The sequence below is a fragment of the Alosa sapidissima genome, chromosome 13 (assembly GCF_018492685.1).
Source record: "Alosa sapidissima isolate fAloSap1 chromosome 13, fAloSap1.pri, whole genome shotgun sequence".
NCBI lineage: Eukaryota > Metazoa > Chordata > Actinopteri > Clupeiformes > Clupeidae > Alosa > Alosa sapidissima.
This window is the reverse complement of record NC_055969.1, coordinates 17,766,737-17,788,033: the sequence shown is the minus strand read 5'-3', so window position 1 is coordinate 17,788,033 and position 21,297 is coordinate 17,766,737. Positions and strand designations below refer to the sequence as shown.

The 21,297-nt window shown below is 40.9% G+C and overlaps 1 protein-coding gene and 1 long non-coding RNA gene across 2 annotated transcripts; both read left to right on the top strand.

Moving 5' to 3' along the window:
• Positions 1-955: 955 nt before the first annotated feature.
• LOC121680943 lies at positions 956-1,399 on the top strand. Its single transcript, XR_006021875.1, has 2 exons — positions 956-1,157; positions 1,340-1,399. It is a non-coding gene; the product is annotated as an uncharacterized LOC121680943 (long non-coding RNA).
• Positions 1,400-4,886: 3,487 nt separating this feature from the next.
• On the top strand, positions 4,887-7,759 carry LOC121680914. Its single transcript, XM_042060510.1, has 2 exons — positions 4,887-7,517; positions 7,700-7,759. The coding sequence occupies exon 1, from the start codon at positions 6,422-6,424 to the stop codon at positions 7,235-7,237; it is 816 nt and encodes a 271-aa protein (XP_041916444.1). The 5' UTR covers positions 4,887-6,421; the 3' UTR covers positions 7,238-7,517; positions 7,700-7,759.
• The last annotated feature ends 13,538 nt before the right edge of the window (positions 7,760-21,297 follow it).

Below are 21,297 nucleotides of genomic sequence, written 5' to 3'. Positions count from 1 at the left end.
TCGCCAATGTTCGCCTGCGTTAGTGAACTTGAATGCACCTTAGAGCTTAGACAGAGACGGTTGATAAAGTGAGACGATTCATAAGAGGGGAAATTCTGGCACGTTGTTCGAAGCTGTCACGCCTATTTAGGAGTCCGGAACTAGTGCCATTTAGCTGCTACTGGTAACGTTATAACATACACAGATAGCCTTTGCGCTAGCCTGCCCATTTGTTTTCGACGATATGTGAAAACAAACGGCAAGCAACCCATACCTCAATATCCGTCAATATTAAAAGTACAATGAATAGCCTACATTTGCACAACAACACGTTAGCTTCAGTTTTTTTCATACTGTTAAGACCGTAGGCCAACTTCTGACACTAGCTTATTTCGTTAGCTAACGTTAACGTTAACTTACCTCATGGGCTAATGCTATGGTCCTAGCTAGATTATGGTGTAGACCCAGAGTGCAAATTACCCCACCATAATTGGGGGGTACTGCTCCTTCACTTCTTCTATGACCATCATGGTCCACTACCATATCAATCCCCATCGTGATCGCCAAGTGCAACATGTGTTGCGCAACACACATACAAGGTGTAAACATGCAACAAACTGATAATCAGTTGGCTACAGAATATCTCATTGTTATTATATCCAAAAGAGAACTGTTTTGATCAACTCTCAAAAGTTAGAAGTGAAGTGCACTGAAATACCATTCTAATTACTAGTAAAAGTAATACCTTTACAAGAAGCCTATTGCTTATTTCATGACATTGATTTGGTTTATTTTTAGATTTCATAAGACCTGGAGGTAAGATCCAACCCTCTAATATAGCCTAGCCTACTGTATAAACAGAAACCAATTTTCCATTATAGTCTATGGTAGTCAGTGTCAAATCAACACAATTGCCTAGAGATATGTGAAACCTAAGCAATCTTTAATGTGATTAAGGAGCATATAGCCTACTGTGTCGCCATTAGGGCGATATATGTATAGAGACTTTTATATTGACACATTCAGAAAGAATAGGACCTTTTATTTTGATACCGTTTCCTGTATTTTCCTTACCACTTCCTGCCTTGTCATCAGTTACTTCACATTTAGTTCCTATCTGCTGAAAACGGTTTCTACTTAAATAATTCCTCTCTGTGAACGATGCTAGAAGCAAAGTCGTAAGTAAATGCATTGTTAAGTTAAATTATTGATAGTTTAAGTTAAGTTTATAGTAGAAAGAGAAGGTAATAAATAGGTTAAAAAGACCGTTTTATTTACATGTATTTACAATGAGATTTCATGAGACTTCATGTGAAGCTGAACTTTATGTTAAAAACAGTCAAACTTTATTTTGTTGCAGTTTTCACTCTGCCATGTAATGCTGGATCTTCAAGTAAACAACAGTGAAATGTTAACTACAGAACAGACTCCTGGTTATTGCATCAGAGTTTAACTTGTTGGATAGCTTCAGTTAATACACTGCAGTGAGGACAACACAGTGAAAAGACTGAGAAGTTAGCATTGAACATCGAGTCAAGATGGAAACTAGATCTAATAAATCAAGTAGAAGTGGAAGCAGCTTTCATTCATCTACCTCATCAACCAATGCTTTATTTCACACACGAGCAAAAGCAGCAGCTGCAAAAGTGCGCGCCGAATATGCTGAGCAAGAAGCCAAAGCTAGGATAGAAAAAGTTAAAAAAGAGACTGAAATTGAAACACTAGCCATCTGCCGTGAAGCAGCAGAAGCTGAAGCCGTAGCAGCTGTCTGGGAGTCAGCAGTTACAGGGAGAAAAAAATGTATTGTGCTGGATGAAACAAACGCAACAGAGCAAAGCAAACTTGAACGAACAAGTGAATACATCCAAACTCACTTCCATTCCACTAATCCTGTCCAACAAACAACCACCTATGCCACTCTCAGTTATAGCCCGAACAACCCCTTTGTTTCACACCACCAGCCGCCTGTGTTTTTATATGAGAGCACTAACAATGTGGAATTTACAGACTTTGACTTGGACTATTCACCGCCAGCGGCCAAACATTCAGTCAGCCAGAATCCATTTACCAGAGAAGGGCCCCGAGTTATTCCCAAGAGTCTCACCTCACAGATCAGTGACTTGAATATCGAGGCTCCATCCTTCAACCCCCAGCCGAAAAATACTCAAAGTATGCTTGCAACTGAACACCTGGCACAATATTTAGCTCGGCGTGACCTAGTGAATACGAGTCTGTACGAGTTTGACGATAAACCTGAAAATTATCGTGCTTGGCTGTCGTCATACAAAAATGCCACTCAAGGACTTGGTCTCACAGCCACTGAGGAATTGGATTTGATGACACGATGGCTTGGAAAAGAATCCAGCAACCAGGTGAAACGCCTCCGTGCAGTGCACATTGCAAGCCCACAGACAGCACTGGTGAAAGCCTGGGAACGTCTTCAACAGTGTTATGCAGCCCCAGAGGTGATTGAAAAGGCCCTCTTCACCCGACTGGACGCATTTCCCAGAGTCTCAGCCAAAGAAAATCTGAAGCTACGAGAGCTGTCTGATCTGCTTATGGAAGTGCAGTGTGCCAAGGAAGATGGCTACTTACCAGGCCTGTCCTACCTGGACACGACGCGTGGAATTGAGCCTATAGTGACAAAGCTGCCTTATGGACTCCAGGAAAGATGGGTCTCAGTCGGTTCTAAGTATAAAGAAGAAAATAGAGGACGGTTCCCACCGTTCGATTACTTCACGAAATTCATATGTTATGAGGCCAAGAAAAGAAATGACCCCAGCTTTGCCCTTTTAAATACCACTACAACATCATCTGTCAGAGCTGAAAGTGCCTTTCCTAAAACCCAGAAACCCATTGCAGTTCACAAGATCAATGTCACTCCCGCAGAGGCAAATGTCTCTAGTGATCCGAGTAAGATCTGCCCATTACATGCAAAACCCCACCCACTGAAGAAGTGCAAAGCCTTCAGAGCCGAAACCCTTGATGACAGAAAGGTATTTCTGAAAGAAAACGGAATCTGCTTCAAGTGCTGTAGCTCCACCAACCATATGGCAAAGAACTGCACTACAATTGTGAAGTGTTTTGAGTGTGACAGCACCCAACATGTCTCAGCTATGCACCCGGGACCAGCACCGCTACCTACAACTCCTCTGACCTCGCCACAGCATGGCGGGGAGGGAGAAGCGGTAAACGACACCAGTGAGATTAGCTCAAGCTGCACAGCAGTATGCGGCACAGGACAAGTCGGACGGTCGTGCTCCAAGATATGCCTGGCAAGAGTGTACCAGAAAGACCACCCAGACGAAGCCATCAAGGCCTACATCGTGTTAGACGACCACAGTAACCGCTCGCTGGCCAAGTCCAGTTTCTTTGACAAGTTTGACATTCACACTAAGCCATATCCTTACCAACTGAAAACGTGTTCTGGTGTAGTGGAAACGTCTGGCAGAAGGGCATCGGATTTTTTCGTGGAGTCCCTAAATGGAAAAGTTACAATCCCCTTACCACCACTCACTGAGTGTAATGACTTACCTGACAATAGGTCCGAAATTCCCACACCAAATGCCGCTCTTCATCAGCCTCACCTGTCAAAGGTAGCAGAACACATCCCAGAGCTGGACCCCACAGCTGAGATCCTCCTGCTACTAGGGAGCGACACAATCAGAGCACACAAAGTACGGGAACAAATAAATGGCCCTGCCAATGCACCCTTCGCTCAGCGCCTTGACTTGGGCTGGGTGCTGGTAGGAGAAGTCTGCTTAGGGAACACACACAAGCCGAATGTCAGTTCTTTCCGGACGACCATGGTTGACTGTCATCGGCCCTCACTCTTTCAGCCATGCACAAGCAATTTGCACATTAAAGAGGAACTTCACGACAGCACCTTACCACCCAGAGCTAAGGAAGACAGTCTGGGTCAAAACGTGTTTGACTGCACTGAACAGGATAATAAGCTAGCACCTTCAATCGAAGATGAAACTTTCCTAAAAATCATGGACAAAGAAGTCTACAGAAACCATTTACACAGCTGGGTTGCTCCATTGCCGTTCAGACAACCAAGGCAACAGCTTCCCAACAATCGCGAGCAAGCCCTCAAGCGGTTTGAATCACTCCAACGCCAATTCAGAAGAAAGCCAGAAATGCAAAAGCAATACTTGGAATTCATGGACAAACTGCTGAAAAACAACCATGCTGAGGTGGCACCAGAGCTAAGAGAAGAAGAGTGCTGGTATTTACCAAGCTTTGCAGTGTATCACCCACAGAAACCCGATCAAATCAGGGTTGTGTTTGATTCAAGTGCCCAACAGTCTGGAATCTCCTTGAATAATGTGCTCTTGACAGGACCGGATCTGAACAACACCCTTCTAGGAGTGCTCATGCGGTTCCGAAAAGACAAGGTCGCTGTGATGGCGGACATTCAACAAATGTTCTATTGCTTCCTTGTGGCCGAAAGGCACAGAAACTACCTGCGATTCCTATGGTTCAAAGACAACAACGTAGCCAACGAGGTAATTGACTACAGAATGAAAGTTCATGTTTTTGGAAACAGCCCATCTCCTGCAGTGGCAATCTATGGGCTCAGAAGAGCCATCAGAGATGGCGCAGAGAAATATGGAGCAGACACAGTCAACTTCGTCGAACGGCACTTTTATGTTGATGATGGCCTCTGTTCTGTCCCAACTGATGCAGAGGCTATTGGGCTGCTCCATAGGACTCAAGCCTCACTTGCTGAGTCTAACCTGAGGCTCCACAAATTTGCCTCAAACAGTCAGGCTGTCTTGGAAGCCTTCCCAAGCGAGGACTGCATAGAAGCCAAAAAGGATGTAGACCTCAGCGGAGATGAGTCACCCACCCAACGCAGCTTGGGGCTCCTGTGGGAAATAGCAAGCGACGCATTCACCTTCTCTGTGTCAACTGACACCAAACCATTCACCCGTCGAGGGGTTCTTTCCATGGTGAACAGTGTCTTTGACCCTTTAGGGTTTCTGGCTCCAGTTACGATCCAAGGCAGGGACCTTCTCAGAGAGTTGAATTCCGAGACATCGGAGTGGGACACCCCATTGCCTGAAGATAAGTTACGCAAGTGGGAGGCTTGGAGAAACTCGCTTCAAGACTTAAGGCACTTTCACATATCTAGGATGTACACAGGCATCTGTCCAACCAAGGCTGAGCGAGTAGAACTCCACGTCTTTAGCGATGCATCTGTGAAGGCCATTGGCGCCGTGGCCTATTTGAGAGCCATCCAAGGAGACACAGTAGACGTTGGATTTGTCATGGCAAAGGCCAAACTTGCTCCTCAATCAGATCCAACCATTCCCAGACTTGAACTGTGTGCAGCAGTCTTAGCAGTGGAAATAGCTGAGCGGATTCAGGATGAATTAGATCTAAAGCTGGACGCCACCAAGTTCTACACTGATAGCAAGGTTGTCCTTGGATACATTTACAACCAGTCCAGACGGTTCTATGTGTACGTCCACAATCGTGTCCTGCGTATACGCCAATCTACCATCCCTGAACAATGGCACTACGTGAACACCGAAGACAATCCGGCTGATCTGGCATCACGGTCGGTTCCAGCAGCACGCCTCACACAGACGAGGTGGTTCAACGGACCAACCTTCCTGCGCAAGCTGTCCGTTCAGCCAGACCTAGCTCAGTCATTCAGCTTAGTCTCTCCGGAGTCCGATGCAGAGGTCCGTCCAGTTGTGAAGAGCTACATCACCGATCTGCAAGGGAAAGTTCTCAGCACAGAGCGCTTTGAAAGGTTCTCCACATTCGACACTCTCCAACGAGCCATCGCACTCCTGATTCATATAGCAAGATCCTTCAAGACTCCGACAGGCAAGTGTAAGGGATGGCATCGCTGTGGCTTACCTCACTCAGTTGATGAGCTTTCACAAGCAAGAGAAGTCATCATCAGAGCTGTTCAGAGGAATACGTTTGTGAAGGAATTTGAAGCTCTGGAGAGAGGAAAGCAAGTTCCGTTAAACAGCTGCCTACGCTCCCTCAACCCGATCTTACAGGCTGACCTCCTCCGCCTTGGAGGCAGACTGAAGAATGCGGATGTGGCCATTGAACAAAAGAACCCTGTCATTCTCCCAAAAGAACACCACGTTTCCTTGCTTCTTACCAGATATCATCATGCCCAAGTAAAGCATCAGGGCCGTCATCTAACAGAAGGTGCTGTACGAGCTGCTGGACTCTGGATCCTGGGAGGCAAGCGGCTTGTGAACTCAACTATTCACAAGTGCATCACCTGTCGCAGACTTAGAGGACGGATGCAAGAACAACAAATGGCAGATTTGCCCGCAGAGCGCCTTACAACCTGCCCTCCCTTCACATACGTAGGCCTAGATGTTTTCGGACCCTGGCACGTCTCCACCAGACGCACCAGAGGGACGCAACTGAGGGCAAGTGCTGGGCCATACTATTCTGCTGCATGAGCTCCAGAGCAGTTCACGTTGAGGTGATTACCTCGATGGACACCTCAAGCTGCATAAACGCGTTGAGGCGTTTCTTTGCCATAAGAGGACCAGCCAAACAACTGAGGTCAGACTGTGGCACGAATTTCATTGGGGCCTGTAAAGAACTCGGGCTGAGTGCAGACCAACCGGACAGCACGGTGCAGAGGTACCTGCACCAACAAGGATGCTCCTGGGTGTTTAACCCGCCTCATGCCTCACACATGGGGGGTTCATGGGAGCGCCTCATTGGGGTAGCCCGAAGAATCCTGGATTCAATGCTACGTGATCACAGCACTCGCCTAACTCATGAAGTTCTGTGCACACTAATGGCGGAAGTGACCGCAATTCTGAATGCAAGACCGCTAGTTCCAGTATCGAATGATCCAGAGAATCCATACATCCTTACACCATCGATGCTGTTAACGCAGAAAGTTGGGGTCCCACCACCTCCAGGTGACTTCACAGACAGGGACCTCCTCACTAAGCAGTGGAGACAAGTACAAGCCCTATCCAACTTGTTCTGGAATCGTTGGAGACAAGCGTACCTGTCAACCCTACAAAGCCGCAAGAAATGGACAAGGTCCCACCAGAACCTGCAAGACGGTGACATCGTCCTTCTCAAAGACAACCAAGCTGCCCGCAACAACTGGCCTTTGGCAGTGGTCACAAAGGCTATTCCAGGAACAGATGGAAGAGTCCGTAAGGTGGAATTGAGGACAGCAAACCAAGGACAATCAAAGACTTACCTTAGACCAGTGACCGAAACTGTTTTGCTTCTCCGTAAGGACTGATGTTTCTGATGTAGTTCTTGATTGAGTTAAATGTTTATCCTAGTGTAGTGACCTCACAGTGGTCAGGCGGGGAGTGTGTCGCCATTAGGGCGATATATGTATAGAGACTTTTATATTGACACATTCAGAAAGAATAGGACCTTTTATTTTGATACCGTTTCCTGTATTTTCCTTACCACTTCCTGCCTTGTCATCAGTTACTTCACATTTAGTTCCTATCTGCTGAAAACGGTTTCTACTTAAATAATTCCTCTCTGTGAACGATGCTAGAAGCAAAGTCGTAAGTAAATGCATTGTTAAGTTAAATTATTGATAGTTTAAGTTAAGTTTATAGTAGAAAGAGAAGGTAATAAATAGGTTAAAAAGACCATTTTATTTACATGTATTTACAATGAGATTTCATGAGACTTCATGTGAAGCTGAACTTTATGTTAAAAACAGTCAAACTTTATTTTGTTGCAGTTTTCACTCTGCCATGTAATGCTGGATCTTCAAGTAAACAACAGTGAAATGTTAACTACAGAACAGACTCCTGGTTATTGCATCAGAGTTTAACTTGTTGGATAGCTTCAGTTAATACACTGCAGTGAGGACAACACACCTACTATGAAAAAACATACTACCACATAAGAACTACAGAGCGGTAACCTACAAGAATCCGATAACCAGAATGTAAAAACAATAGGCCTACTAACCAATTAAAAACAAATTCAAATACTAGCATGTACTATTTAGCCTAGACTACTTGGCTCTTTATGTTTCCACAGGTTTCACTAATGTTATGTAGGTTTAGCTACATCAGACCCTCTTGTGCATAATAAAAACAACACAGGATCTGTGCCAAACTAATTTCAAAAGGGCACAATCATTTATTCAAGATAAAATAACAATCAATGGACACCTAGGCTATGGACTGGAGTTCATCTCCTTGGAAATGACAATCGATTTTACCTCACCACAATGTAAAATAATAATTATGATTATTATTATAGTGAACCTTGGTTAGCAAGACAATTCTCTATTTAAATCATAATTATCTTGTTCATCTCCAATGTGGTGAGGTAAAATCGATTGTCATTTCCAAGGAGATGAACAAGATAATTATGATTTAAATAGAGAATTGTCTTGCTAACCAAGGTCCACTTTACTAGCCTCAGTGGGTAAGTAAGTAGCAGGTAAGTAGCCGGTAATTAAATGTATGAAGACGTGACATGAGCTATGAAAGAACAAAACACGTTAATACATGAAGGTTGTAAAATAGCAAATTTTCAACAAGCTAGACGTCTGCTAGCAACTTACAGTTACCCATGCACGTCAGCAGCAAACCGAATTTAGACTACTGGAGGAATCTAGCGTTTTGTCATTCAACATCGTTGACACTTGCTTGAGAAGTTGAAGTCGTTTTCGATCTCCGTTGCTTCTAGCGCCACGGTGGTTAAAAATGGTACAGTCCATAATAGGGGTGTCTGAAATCGCTTTACATTAAACTTTTCCTAGTGAAAATAGGAGTTGACTTGTATTGTAGCCAACTGTAATGAAAAATTATCTGACCCCCCCAAAACTGATATTTCTGTAATTCGAACTATGTGTAGACCTAGATTCTAGGTAACGTAACTTATACGTTAACTACAACGTATATATTACCTGGAACGCATGTTGGCAACACTGAAGTTTCTATAACCTGACTTGGGGCTAATTTAATCAGCTGTTGGCCGTGTCTACATTAGCCAAACGTCCTAGATAAGACAGGGTAGCTAACGGCAACGTTAGCTGCTAGCTACGTTCCGCTCATTTAAAAAGGGCAGACTTTGCCAGCCAGGTTTACACCAGACAAAAAATCCAACGTTATTAAGAAACATTATGTTTGACAACATACGTTGTATAAAATATATAGTATCAATGTTATACAAGGGGGCTCATGTCTAGCAGCTAGTCAGGTGTTAAAACGGTTAATGTTGACGTTAGCCCGTTTATCGACATTCAACATTAATTAACGTCAGAAAACGTAACGTTAAGGCGAGACACTACAGGTGAATAGGGTAAAATTTTAACAAGCAGATATCACTATGAAACTTCCCCAGTTGATTACTTACATTAATATGAGAAAAAAAATTATTACAAGTTTGCTGTAATTTAATGTTTACATATGCAAATTAGGCATTATCTAATTAAATATGTGCTAATTTGCATACAGTTTAAGGCACGAAACCTGAGCATTGGATACAGCCAAGTTCAAAATTATGTTTTCATTGTGTTCAGATATTAGATGGGAAAACATTTACAGAGGGATTTATGAATATCTACTTTTGTTATCCTGTAAATCAGAAAATTATGTCACTAGCCCTAAAAAATCGCTTTTTTCCATGTTTTTAGGCATAAAATGTCATCTAAGTCAGGCTAGGAATAATATATCAACAAACCCCTCTGTAGAAATCTTCGACATATAGTTAGGCATAAATCCAGAAAGTTTGGTGTATGTACGTGCTTCTGAAGTGGAGTTTTTGAGCTCAGAGTGTGAGCGGAAACTCATTTTGAGAAAACAGCCTTGAAAGACAGCCAATGAGATTCCGTTCTCAGCCTAGACTCGCCTTTGAACTTTCGCGATTGGTTGCTGATACAAAGGAAGTGTCCATATATGGAACAACATGTCCATATATACAGGAAAAACAGAGCTTTCCAACGGTAGTACACATGTTATGTTTTGGACCACGGTCGCGGGAGTGCATGCAAGGTTAGAATGCTAACTTTTGCTGAATTTAGGAGAAATATACAGGCGCGAGTAGACACAATATAATGAAATAAACACCTAAATGTGTAAATCGGACTTTTTTGTTGTAGTAGTGTGATAGAATACATGCTAAGGTAACATACTATCTCAAAATCTCGAAATTGACCAGTGCATGAAAAAACGATGTTTTCACCTGCCGTGTCTCGCCTTAACTGGTTTGATAGCAGGTTCATACAAATATGAATAATGTTAACCTTACAGAAGTCGTACAAGCGTTAATGGTAAGTGAATAACACTTACCTTGGACGAAATATGGGGGAAAACGACGTCAGGACGAAGTTTTCCTCAAAGGCAAATGAAGTCACTGGCACGACAAAGGTATCCAGACGCAATGAGGCATCAAGCGCTCATATCTGCAGTTTCATTTGGAAAGCGCGGTTAAACGACAGCTCGTGCTATTACGTAAAAAGTCACTTCAAGTTAGAAGGTAAATGCGGTGGTCAGTGAAATTAACGTAGCCTATACTGTTATTTGACTGGATATAGTTTATAGCCTACTATATATTTGCATTTGTAGCCTACCTACACCCTTTTGCAAAATAAATACATTTACACAGTTGACCCAAAGTGCTTTACAATTTTCAAAATAAAATAATAATAGGCCTATCATAATAATAATAATAATAATAACTAGAGAATGTAATTCCAGGGAATTACGAGTGCATGAAAATGACGCTAGGACAGACATGGTGGTTGCACAGCTTAATAAAAGTTGATAGTTTAAAAGTAGACAGTTTAAAAGTTGAATATAGATTGGGAGTTGATCACACTAGTTGACTGAAAAGCCCAGGCTGCCAAAACAGTTGTGGACAGAGGACGCAATTGGCGGGAGTCATAGCTGAGGACAACTGACAGTTGGATTGGTTCAAATATTTCATAAGGAATTATTGTAGTGAGGACTTTTATTTTGAAACAGCTTTGCGCAGAGGAAACAGTTGACGGGAGTCATAGTTGATGACAACTGACAGTTGGAATAGTTGAACAGTTAAAACGTTGGATAGTTTAAATGGTTAAATAATTTAATAGGGAATTATAGCAGTGAAGACTTTTATTTTGAAACAGTTGTGGGGAGAGGAAACAGTTGACGGGAGTCAAAGTTGATGACAACTGACTGTTGCTAGAGTAGTTATGGTGGTTGCTATGCTGGTTGCTGGGTTTTAACTGTGAATGCGGTTGCTAGGCTGTTGCTAGGGTACTTGAAGTCATTTCTAGGTTGTTGCTAGGGTGTCCATGGTGGCTACTATCAGAAATAAAAGAGTTACTACAGTGGTTTGCTAGTATAATCATCTTGGTTGCTATGGAAACTGACATAGATGCAATGGTTGCTAGGTAGGTGGTGGTTTAATATAGTAGGCTAGCTGGAAGATGATACAGGTGCAAATCAAGTTAATTAGTCCATTGTGATGTCATCAGCCCATGTTAAGTCTATGGGGAAATTTTGAGTAGTTTTTAATTAATAGTTTAAAAAGTATAAAAGTTACAAAGCTGAAAAATACAAAGCCCACATGTCCTAAGTAAGACCTACGCAACATAGTTTGAATGAAGTTTCTACGTTAAACGGTTGAAGCTGCATTAACTGCGTTAGAAGAAGAAAAATAATAAGAATAACTAGAAAAGCATTTCCTGAAGGAAATACAGTGCATGAAAATGCAAAAATATGATGTAAAATATCATACAGAGTAAAAACAAACTATATTGGTTGCTAAGTAGATGAGGTTTAATATAGTTGGAATGACTGAACAGTTAAATAGGTGGATAGTTTAAATGATTAAATTATTTAGGTAGATAGTTGACGATAACTGACAGTTGGAATGGCTCTAATGTTTGCTAGTAGTTATGCTAACTATGTTAACAAAGATAATAATGTTAACAAAGTTACTATGCTAACTAGCATGCTAACACGCTAGCATGCTAACCACGTTACTTAGCTAATCATTTTTAGCAGTTTTGTTAAAAATGCTAACTAGCATGCTGACATGTTAGCATGCTAACCACATTACTTAGCTAACATAGCTAATCATTTTTAGCAGTTTTACTAAAAATGCTAACTAACATGCTAACTATGCTAACTAGCATGCTAACTATGCTAACCATGTTACTTAGCTAACTTAGCTAATCATTTTTAGCAGTTTTGCTAAAAATGCTAACTAGCATGCTAACTATGCTAACCATGTTACTTAGCTAACTAGCTACAGTGGGTAGGAGTCATAGTTGATGACAAGTAACAGTTACAATGGCTGAACAGTTAAAAAGTTCAATTGTTTAACAGTGAAATATTGTAGTGAGGACTTTTATTTTGAAACAGTTTTTGGCAGAGGAAGCAGTTGAACAGGATGTGTAGTCTTAATAGGGCCAGTTTGTATGCTTAAAGCCTGAGACTGGCAGTTGATCCAGGTGGCCCGAACACCTGCCATAGGATTCTAATTGCTTAACGGCCGTATTGTGATGTCATAATCATAATGTTAAGTCAATGGGGAAATTTTGAGTAGTTTTATATGTTGAGTTTCAGAGAGAAACTCTATTTGTAAAGGAGTTAAAGGAGCAGATCCAAGGGCCTCGGACTAGGGACTGATTACAGGGCCCCAATGGAGGAGAAGGCCCTTGAAAAGTCTGGAGTATATCTTATTTTACCTGGATATTTTAATTTCCAAATTAAATGTCAAAATGAATGTCAGACGAAATGTAAAGTTTGACTGACTTATTTAGTATACAAAAAACTGTATAAGGCAGGGGTGTCAAACATGAGGCCCGCCACGAGGTTTCATACCCCAGATGTTTTTGGTAGGAAGGGAAAATTAGAAGAAAAAAAAGAAATTCACGTCCAGTTCTCTTCAACAATGTGTTATAAGCAATATTTCTATGATATGACAAATTGATTAAACCTAGCACTACAAACCATCCTCAGCAAGGAATTAGCAGAAAAACTAACATGGAAGTAGGGCATTTCAAGAGAGAAAGAGCAGTATACGACAGCAGAAAAATTATAATGACCATGACGATGACAGCCCCCCACGAGGTTTCATTTCAACAAATCCGGCCCACTACCTAATATGAGTTTGACAAAGTCAAAAGGTCACTCTCACTCAGGGGCGGGGCCACAGGGGCCCGGGCCCCATCTGAAATCTCATTGGCCCCTGACTGGCCCCTGTACCGTCAATCATCAATAAGTGTCAAACTTGTTGAGAACGACGATCAGAGATGCAATTCCATTCCCAAACAACTGGTGGCAGTAATGCACCTATGAAGCTTGAAAGCTAAAGCAAACAGTGAACTGTAAAAGAAACAATACATTTGGCTAACCAGAAATGTCTCTGCTAATGTGAAGAAACGATACATTTGGCTCACGGAAGTATCAGCTAACGTGAAGAATCGATACATTTGGCTAACGAAAGTATCAGCTAGAATTCTAACGTGAAGAACCGATGGCAGCGTTTCATCCTCCACAGAAGTTTCTTGATGAGTCACAAATCTCTATGTTGGTTATCATCATTATGTGAAAGGGACGTTTATTTGTTGCTGTCACAGTTAAGTTTGTCAATTAAATTACGAAGCAGCAGCAAGCTTGCAGTGAACTGTTAACATTAAATTAACGTTAGGTTACTTGAGTTGAGGTTTGATTGTTTGTTAGCATGCTGATAGATTTCATGTATGAAAAGGTAATGTATGAAGTGTTTGAAATGGTGTTATATGAAATGCAGAGAAATGGACATCCTGTTTGTTTGGGGTCCGAAATGAATAATATTACATGCGCTAGTGCGCCTTACCAAATGTAAATAACGTTCGATTTTTTTTTCCTTGAGGAAAAAGTTTGGCAGCTGCTAACATGAACATGACAATACATGCCTAATAGCTAACGCTACATTTTTGTAGTTAATGTGAGCTATCATTGCAAAGTTATTAACCACTATTCTGAGTTTATTTGATTCATGGGCTTCGCATGAATTCTGTCTCAAAGTGTTAGGACAAGGAGAGTTTCATTGAGATAAATTGGTTAAATGTTCTACTCACTCAAGCTTTATATGATTTAAAATAATAATAACTGGTTTTACAGTTGCCAGACGACATGCTGAATACAAGCATGGATTTTGTAAAACACGCATTTGTGTTTCACCTACAGACTGGGATGGCGCAGGAGCTGGTGACTTCAACCCATAGTCTTCAGAACCACCAGTCACCAAGCATAGCTGCTCCTAATGGTATGGTGCTATTTCCTATTGCCACTACACTGAGCATATTTTGTCATTCATTTTAGAAACGCCAGGTTGACAGTGGGTTATGAAGGTTAATAACAATTAAGTTACTCAAACTTGTTTCATTTTCTTCTCTCCAGACATTTCCCATTCTAGAGCAGATGGTTCTGTGCAACCTCTCCTAAACTGGTATTCCGAAGATGCAGCACGGAAATAGGAAGAGGCCACTCAATGACTTCTGATACAAAGACTTCAAATGGTAGGAATATTCCATCTTTAGTGTTTTGCTACCCCTTCCGTAATTTTCGCTTTCAAATGACCCATCATCAGTCTTCAAATCAGAATCAGGCTTTTCTAACTGGAAGCAAGACGGTGGCTTCAAAGACCATTCCAAATAAGACCATTGTAAAAATAGTTGTTGAAAAAATTGTGTAAATATGATGTAGTTGTTGCTCACATGCTGTGTGTGTGTGTGTTTGTGTGTTTGTTTTAATGTACGCAAACTGGCAGTGAAAGTGGTTTCTCTTATCAACAAAAGGGGAAACAGTTAAAGTAAAACTTGTTTAATTGAACGAAAAATGTGTGTATGATGATGTATGATTTCTGTTTAAAATAGCAATGTATTTCCACTGAAGTGTCTATTGTGTTTTCAATGCACATTATAAATAAATGGGAAAATTGTTAAGAATTGTATTGGCTTTTTTGTTTTTTAGCATTTAGCATTCAAGTATTTGAACAAGGTAAGACTGGTGAAATGTATGCACCTTACTGCTGTGGTGTAGTCTAGTTAGCTGTAGTGGGTATACTGTGATGAACCCTAAATATTAATACCTATCCTTGTCTGTTTTAAGTGGGTATACTGAGATGGTGATGCTTTTTAAGTGGGTATACCAGAGACTTTCTAATGAGGAGACACAGCACTCAAAAAATCCTCCATAGAAATGCATGGGGCTAGTTTGTAACCGTTGTCTACACATATCCCACCCCTTCCTCGGCAAAACGTCAACATGAGAATACATTGAGCCAATCATGTGGTGTGATGTGAATACATTGAGCCAATCATATGGTGTGTTGTGAAGACATCGTGCCAATCATGTGTTGTGAACTCGCCGCTGGAGCAAGATTGGTGTCGTGAAGCCTTGCGCATGCACATTTCTGCCGAATAGGATGCCCGATGAGTGACCAAAAAGCGTTGCAATATGGCCGCCGAGTGGAGGGACTTGCCTCAAAGGACTTTGTGTATACCGCGTATAGTCTTGCATATCACGTAGACAACGTGCCTCTGCCTTACTGAACAAGGTATTTTCTGTGTATGGATGTTGACCGGTTCTTGGCCCCTCAGTGTATGATGTGGCTCCCTTATGGCCCCTGTCTCAGAAAAATCCTAGAACCGCCACTGCTCTCACTCTCCCTTGCTAAAGCGCAAAATGGTTTGGTCCGCCTGCACAACGATTGATAAGGTATCTCATTTTGTTTATGTAGTTGAGCATCGCTAGTAGTGGACAGCTAATTGTTGTGCTGCTGGTACAATGTCTTTCTCTAAGAAAACCAAGGCAGATTACCAAAAAACAAAGGCAAAAACGAGAAAAAGAGAGATGAAAATGAGGGGAAACAGATGCTAATAAACTTCTTTCCAAAGAAAGGTGAGCTCACACGTTAAAACACGAAATCCCATGGTGTTAAACTGCTTGAATATCTCCGCAATAGAACTGAAGCAACCCATTGAAAGAGCGGAAAATACACTTTCCTCGGTTACACAGGTAATCTGAGGTAGCCTATCTCGTGATCCACTTCCATCTCCTTCAGAAAGACTTGGTGCCAGCTTGATTCATGCCCTATGCTACATGCTGATCATTCTAGTGGTTCCGGGTGCAATTTCCCCCCTTTCTTTCGGTTGTCGTTGGTCTTAACTTTTTTTTTTACTCAGTAACGCATGGGATTTGTGATGTAGCAAAGTACAATACTTCACTCAAAACGTAATCAAGTAAAAATAAAAGTACTAATTTGAAAAACTACTTAAATACAAAATACACAAAAAAACTACTCAATACAGTAAAATGAGTAAATGTTTTTCGTTACTTTCCACCTCTGATAAATAGTATGGAATAAATACGTCTAAATAAGTCTTTGCACTGTTCAGGTTTCTGCTCATCTTTCCTTCAATCCCCATTCCCCCCACAAGTGGAGTTGTACAGTCTGATGGCATGAGGGTCAAAGGACTTTTTGAGTCTCTCTGTCTTGCACTGTACAAACACAACAAATGCACAAACTGAAATATCTTTCAAGGTGTCATCATATCTGTTTTAGCAGCTCATATACAGAAACTAAAATAGGCTGGGTTAACGGATAATTCACCAAATGTTGGCTCTGCTCTGTATGCCAGCAACATGTTTAAAAAAAATTGGGACAGATATGTTTACCACTGTGCTGCTTTGCCTCTTTCAAAATTTTGTAAATGTTTAGGGACTGAGGATGCTGTTATCAAATTATATATAAAATATATACGAATATACACAAATATATTATTGAATATGAATATATATTGAATATATATTTTTTCCATGAAATAGTGAAATGTGTCATTTTCATCATTCAACATGTTTGCGTCCTTTTTGTAGCTAAATATTAGTTTAATAGATTTGCAGATTATTACATTCTATTTTATTCACATTTTACACAATGCCCTAACTATTCTGATTTTGGGTTGTAGATAGATACTTTATTCATCATAAGGGGAAATTAGGATTTTCAATTGTGGCCTATATTACATACTGTATGGCCAAATTAGGGAAGACTGGGTGTGTTTTTGCACCGTTGAAACCTTGCCAAATGGCTCCATCTTGTGGTCTACATCATGGCCAGATGTGTCAGCTTTGGACATCAATCAGTATTTTAAGTGTTGGTCCCCACAAACATTATCTCAACCATGGGTATATCAATGACATTGTGCCCTCCTTGCAGCTGATTGTCTAACATGCGGGAACTTTGAAGGAGTTTAAATTTATGGAAATGATGAATGTGAAGTAATGAAGTGAATGGCAGCGTGTAAAACTCTCGGGGAGTCCAAGTGAGACATGAGAAACTTGCCTAATAAATTGTTATAATGAAGCTAATAGTGGAAATAGCTAAAAGCCACATATTTACTGGGCACTAAAGGATCGAATGCGTCCGGTGTCACGTGTTCGGAATCCGCAAGGCTAATCATTTATTTTGCTGGAGTTTGTATCATGGAGACATTTTATTCTGGAGGATTCTGTTATGGATTACTTTCCTTCCTTTGCTGTTGGATTAAAGACTGTTTTCCATTGGTGTTTTTTAAGGATTCTGTGCTTTATTATGTTCCGTTTTGGAGTGACTTTGGGGAGCATAGGAGCGTGTGCTCATTTGTGTATATGGTGTGTGTGTTAGTGCTGTGCATAGAGCAAACGTGCCTCTTCACTTTAGGGACTATTGAGAACTAAGTTTGTATTAAATGTGGGTGAATGAAAAGGTTTACATGAGTGTTACGAGTGGGTGAAAATATATTTTTGAACCGTCCGTTACAGTACATTGTTGTAGGCTGTGTCTTCTCTTAAGATATTAAAAACATATCATGATTGTTGCAAGCTATGGTTATTATAAACGCATAACTCATGCTTATAACCTATACAGAGGTGTTGTGCTTAGTGTCGCCAAGGTGGTGATGAATGGGGTGCCCTTTTTTACCTTGAGCACCCGGCCCCCAATATGTCTGTGCACACCCCTACAGTGAACATGGACAGTCCCTCTGGAGCAACGGTGGACTCTGGTCATTATGACTGAGACTTATCCTCAGCTTATAATAACTAGCTATTAGAGATGGGCCTCTCTAAAACAGTTGCATTATATTGGAATCTGCAATTGTTTATTCTGAACATTTTTCACTAAAAGTTTTATATAGAGACATATTAATGTATTCATTGTTAGTAGCCAGATTAGTTTAGCAGGGGGGTTGAGTATTTTTTCAAGGCACTGTATATTAGTGTGGCCAAATGGGTAGAAAGGACAGTACCCCACCAAAATAGTTATCCACTTGTAATAATACAGTACCCTCCAGAATTATTGGCTCCTCATGCTAAAGTTGACTAAAATCTGGTATAAAAAATAATCTGTTGGTGATTTATTGTAATTTCACAATGAAAAATCCAACCTTGAAGGGAAGCAAATATGTTTTGAGAAAAAGGAAAATATCATAAAGAAATAAATATTTTTAACAAAAACACGTGGCTCACAATTATTGGCACCCCTGCTTATAATACCTTCTTAAGCCTCCCTTTGCCAATAAAACAGCTTGTAATATTCACCTACAGTATGACACCCCATAGAGTTGGAGAATACAAAGCAAGAGATTTAAGATTGTTCGTCTTTACAAAATCTTCCCAGATCGTCCAGATTCCTAGGTCCACACTTGTGCATTCTCCTCTTTGACTCACCACTGTTTTTCTATGGATTTTAAATCAGGGGACTGAGATGGCAATGGCCGAAGCTTGATTTTGCATTCAGTAAACCATATTTGTGTTGATATGGACGTATGTTGTGGTTCATTGACCTGATGAATGATCCAGTCATGACCAGATTTCCTTTGAAAATGTTCAGGTTTTTCTGTTGTTCATGATACCATGCACCTTAATTAGATTCCCAAGGCCTTTGGGAATAGAAACAGCCCCAAAATAGCACAGCCTCTCCACCATAATTCTCATGGGGTTCTTTTCAGTATAGTCATTCTTCAATGTATGCCAAACACACCTAAAGTGTTCCTAGCCAAAGAGCGCAATTTTCATTTCATCTGACAATAGACCACACTTCCAGACAAAGTCACTGTACCATTAAGTAACTCCGCCGTTTACATTGGTAATTAAATCATGGACAGGCGTTTACCTAGCATGCCCTCTAAATAAGCTACAGTATTAGCAGTGAGGTCACTTTTGAAGATTGTTTGGGGGACTTGGTGACCCCAAGATGACACCTTTGTCTGTAACTCTCCAATAGTGGTCCTTATCCAATAGTGGAATTTCTTGCCCCCATCCTCCATACTGTATGTGGGGGCAAAATAATCATGGTTCTTTGTCCAAGCAGTTTTTAAAGACATTCCCTGTATTACAAATGTCAACAGACTTTTTTTAAATTTAGTGTATTCTCTTGTCTTTCTGATGTTGAAAAATGACAAGAGGATTTAGCCTCTGTGTCACTTTATTTTTATACCTTAGTGAAAAACAAAGTAATGAACTACCTCTGAAAGTTCACAGACACTCTGATTAACTTAACAAAGTTGAAATTAGATAGGGAAATGCTTCTGTTAGGTTTTATATATAAGATTTTCTAGGGGTGCCAATAATTGTGAACAACATGTTTTCTTTAAAATATTTATTTCTTTATGAAATTTTCTTTTTTCTCAGAATAAATTTTCTTCCCTTCAAGGTGGATTTTTCCTTGTTGTTTTTATTGTGAGAGTACAATGAATCATCAAAAGATTATTTTTAGGGCCCGAGCACCGAAGGGCGCAAGGCCCTATTGTTTTTTTGTTAGAAATAGTTATTATAGAGTATTATTATTGTTATTCTACTTTTTTGCTTTCCTGTTTTTGAGGTGGTTAACATGGTCGAAAACTCTTGAAATTTGGCACACACGTCAGGTGTCACACATCGCAGTTAGGTACAAGAGCTTGACCCCGGGCGTGGCCCAGGGACTCGCTAGCGCCCCCTTAGGTGACTGATCCTGTTGTTGGCAAATATTTTGAGGTGGTTAACATAATCGAAAAGTCTTGAAATTTGGCACACACATCAGGGGTCACACAAAGCAGCTAGGTAAAAAAGCTTGGCCCCGGGTATGGCCCAGAGACTCGCTAGCGCCCCCTTACGCCCCCTTAGATGACTGATTCCGTGGTGGGCATATACTTTCAGCTACACACACCAAATTTGGTAGGTGTCTGTATCTCCCCAAGATGAACGACTTTCGTATGTACAATGCATTAGCCACGCCCAACAGGAAGTGAGGTATTTGGGATTTTGTGCAGACTAATATGTGATGAATCATGATGCCAAAAGAGGTTCTTCCCATGGGTGAAAACGCATGAAATTTGGCACACACATCAAGTGATACAGTGAATAGACAGGGAGTCAATATCATCACTCCCATGGTATTCAAAGACCTGTGAAATTAAAAAATTTCAAGCCATGCATGGTGAATTACGACACATTTATTGTTTATGTGGAAGGGTATTAAAATTCATAGTTTCGCCATTTCGTCAAATTACAACATATCAAAAAAACCTTCACAATTTCGAATCAGAAGCATATTGGCATCATGTATACCAACTTTCACATGAATCGGATCAACCGTCTAGGAGGAGTACGTTAAAATTGATCATGTCCACAATGCACAAAATCCCAATTACCTCACTTCCTGTGGGCGTGGCTAATGGCATGTTAATACAAAAGTTGATTGTTTTTGGGAGTTACACACACCCACCAAATTTGGTGTGTGTATCTAAAACTCTATGCCAACCACAAGTCACAGTGACATAAGGGGGCGCTATGGAGTTCCTGGGCCAAGCCCAGTGCCAAGGCTTTTCCCCTGTGTATTCATGGTACCTCTTGACGTGTGTGCCAAATTTCATGCGTTTTCACGGCATCACAATTCATCACATTTTAGTCCGCACAAAATCCCAAATACCTCACTTCCTGTTGGGCGTAGCTAATGCATTGTACATACGAAAGTTGTTCATCTTGGTGAGATACACACACCTACCGAATTTGATGCGTACAACTGAAAGTATGTGCCAACCACTGCCTCAATCACCTAAGGGGGCGCTACTGAGTCCCTGGGCCACGCCCGGGGCCAAGCCTTTATGCCTGTGTAGCCATTGTCATACCAGATGTGTGTGCCAAATTCCAAGACTTTTCATCCATGGTAACCACCTCAAACATAGCAAAAAGGTGAACAAATAATAATAATAATAATAATAATAATAATAATAATCCTTTCAAAAACAATAGGGCTTCGCACCTCTCGGTGCGCACACCGTCGGTGCTCGGGCCCTAATAATAATCCTTACAAAAACAATAG

Excerpts from the sequence above, each read along its gene's own strand:
- LOC121680914 (XM_042060510.1), top strand. The coding sequence starts at position 6,422 with ATGAGCTCCAGAGCAGTTCACGTTGAGGTGATTACCTCGATGGACACC.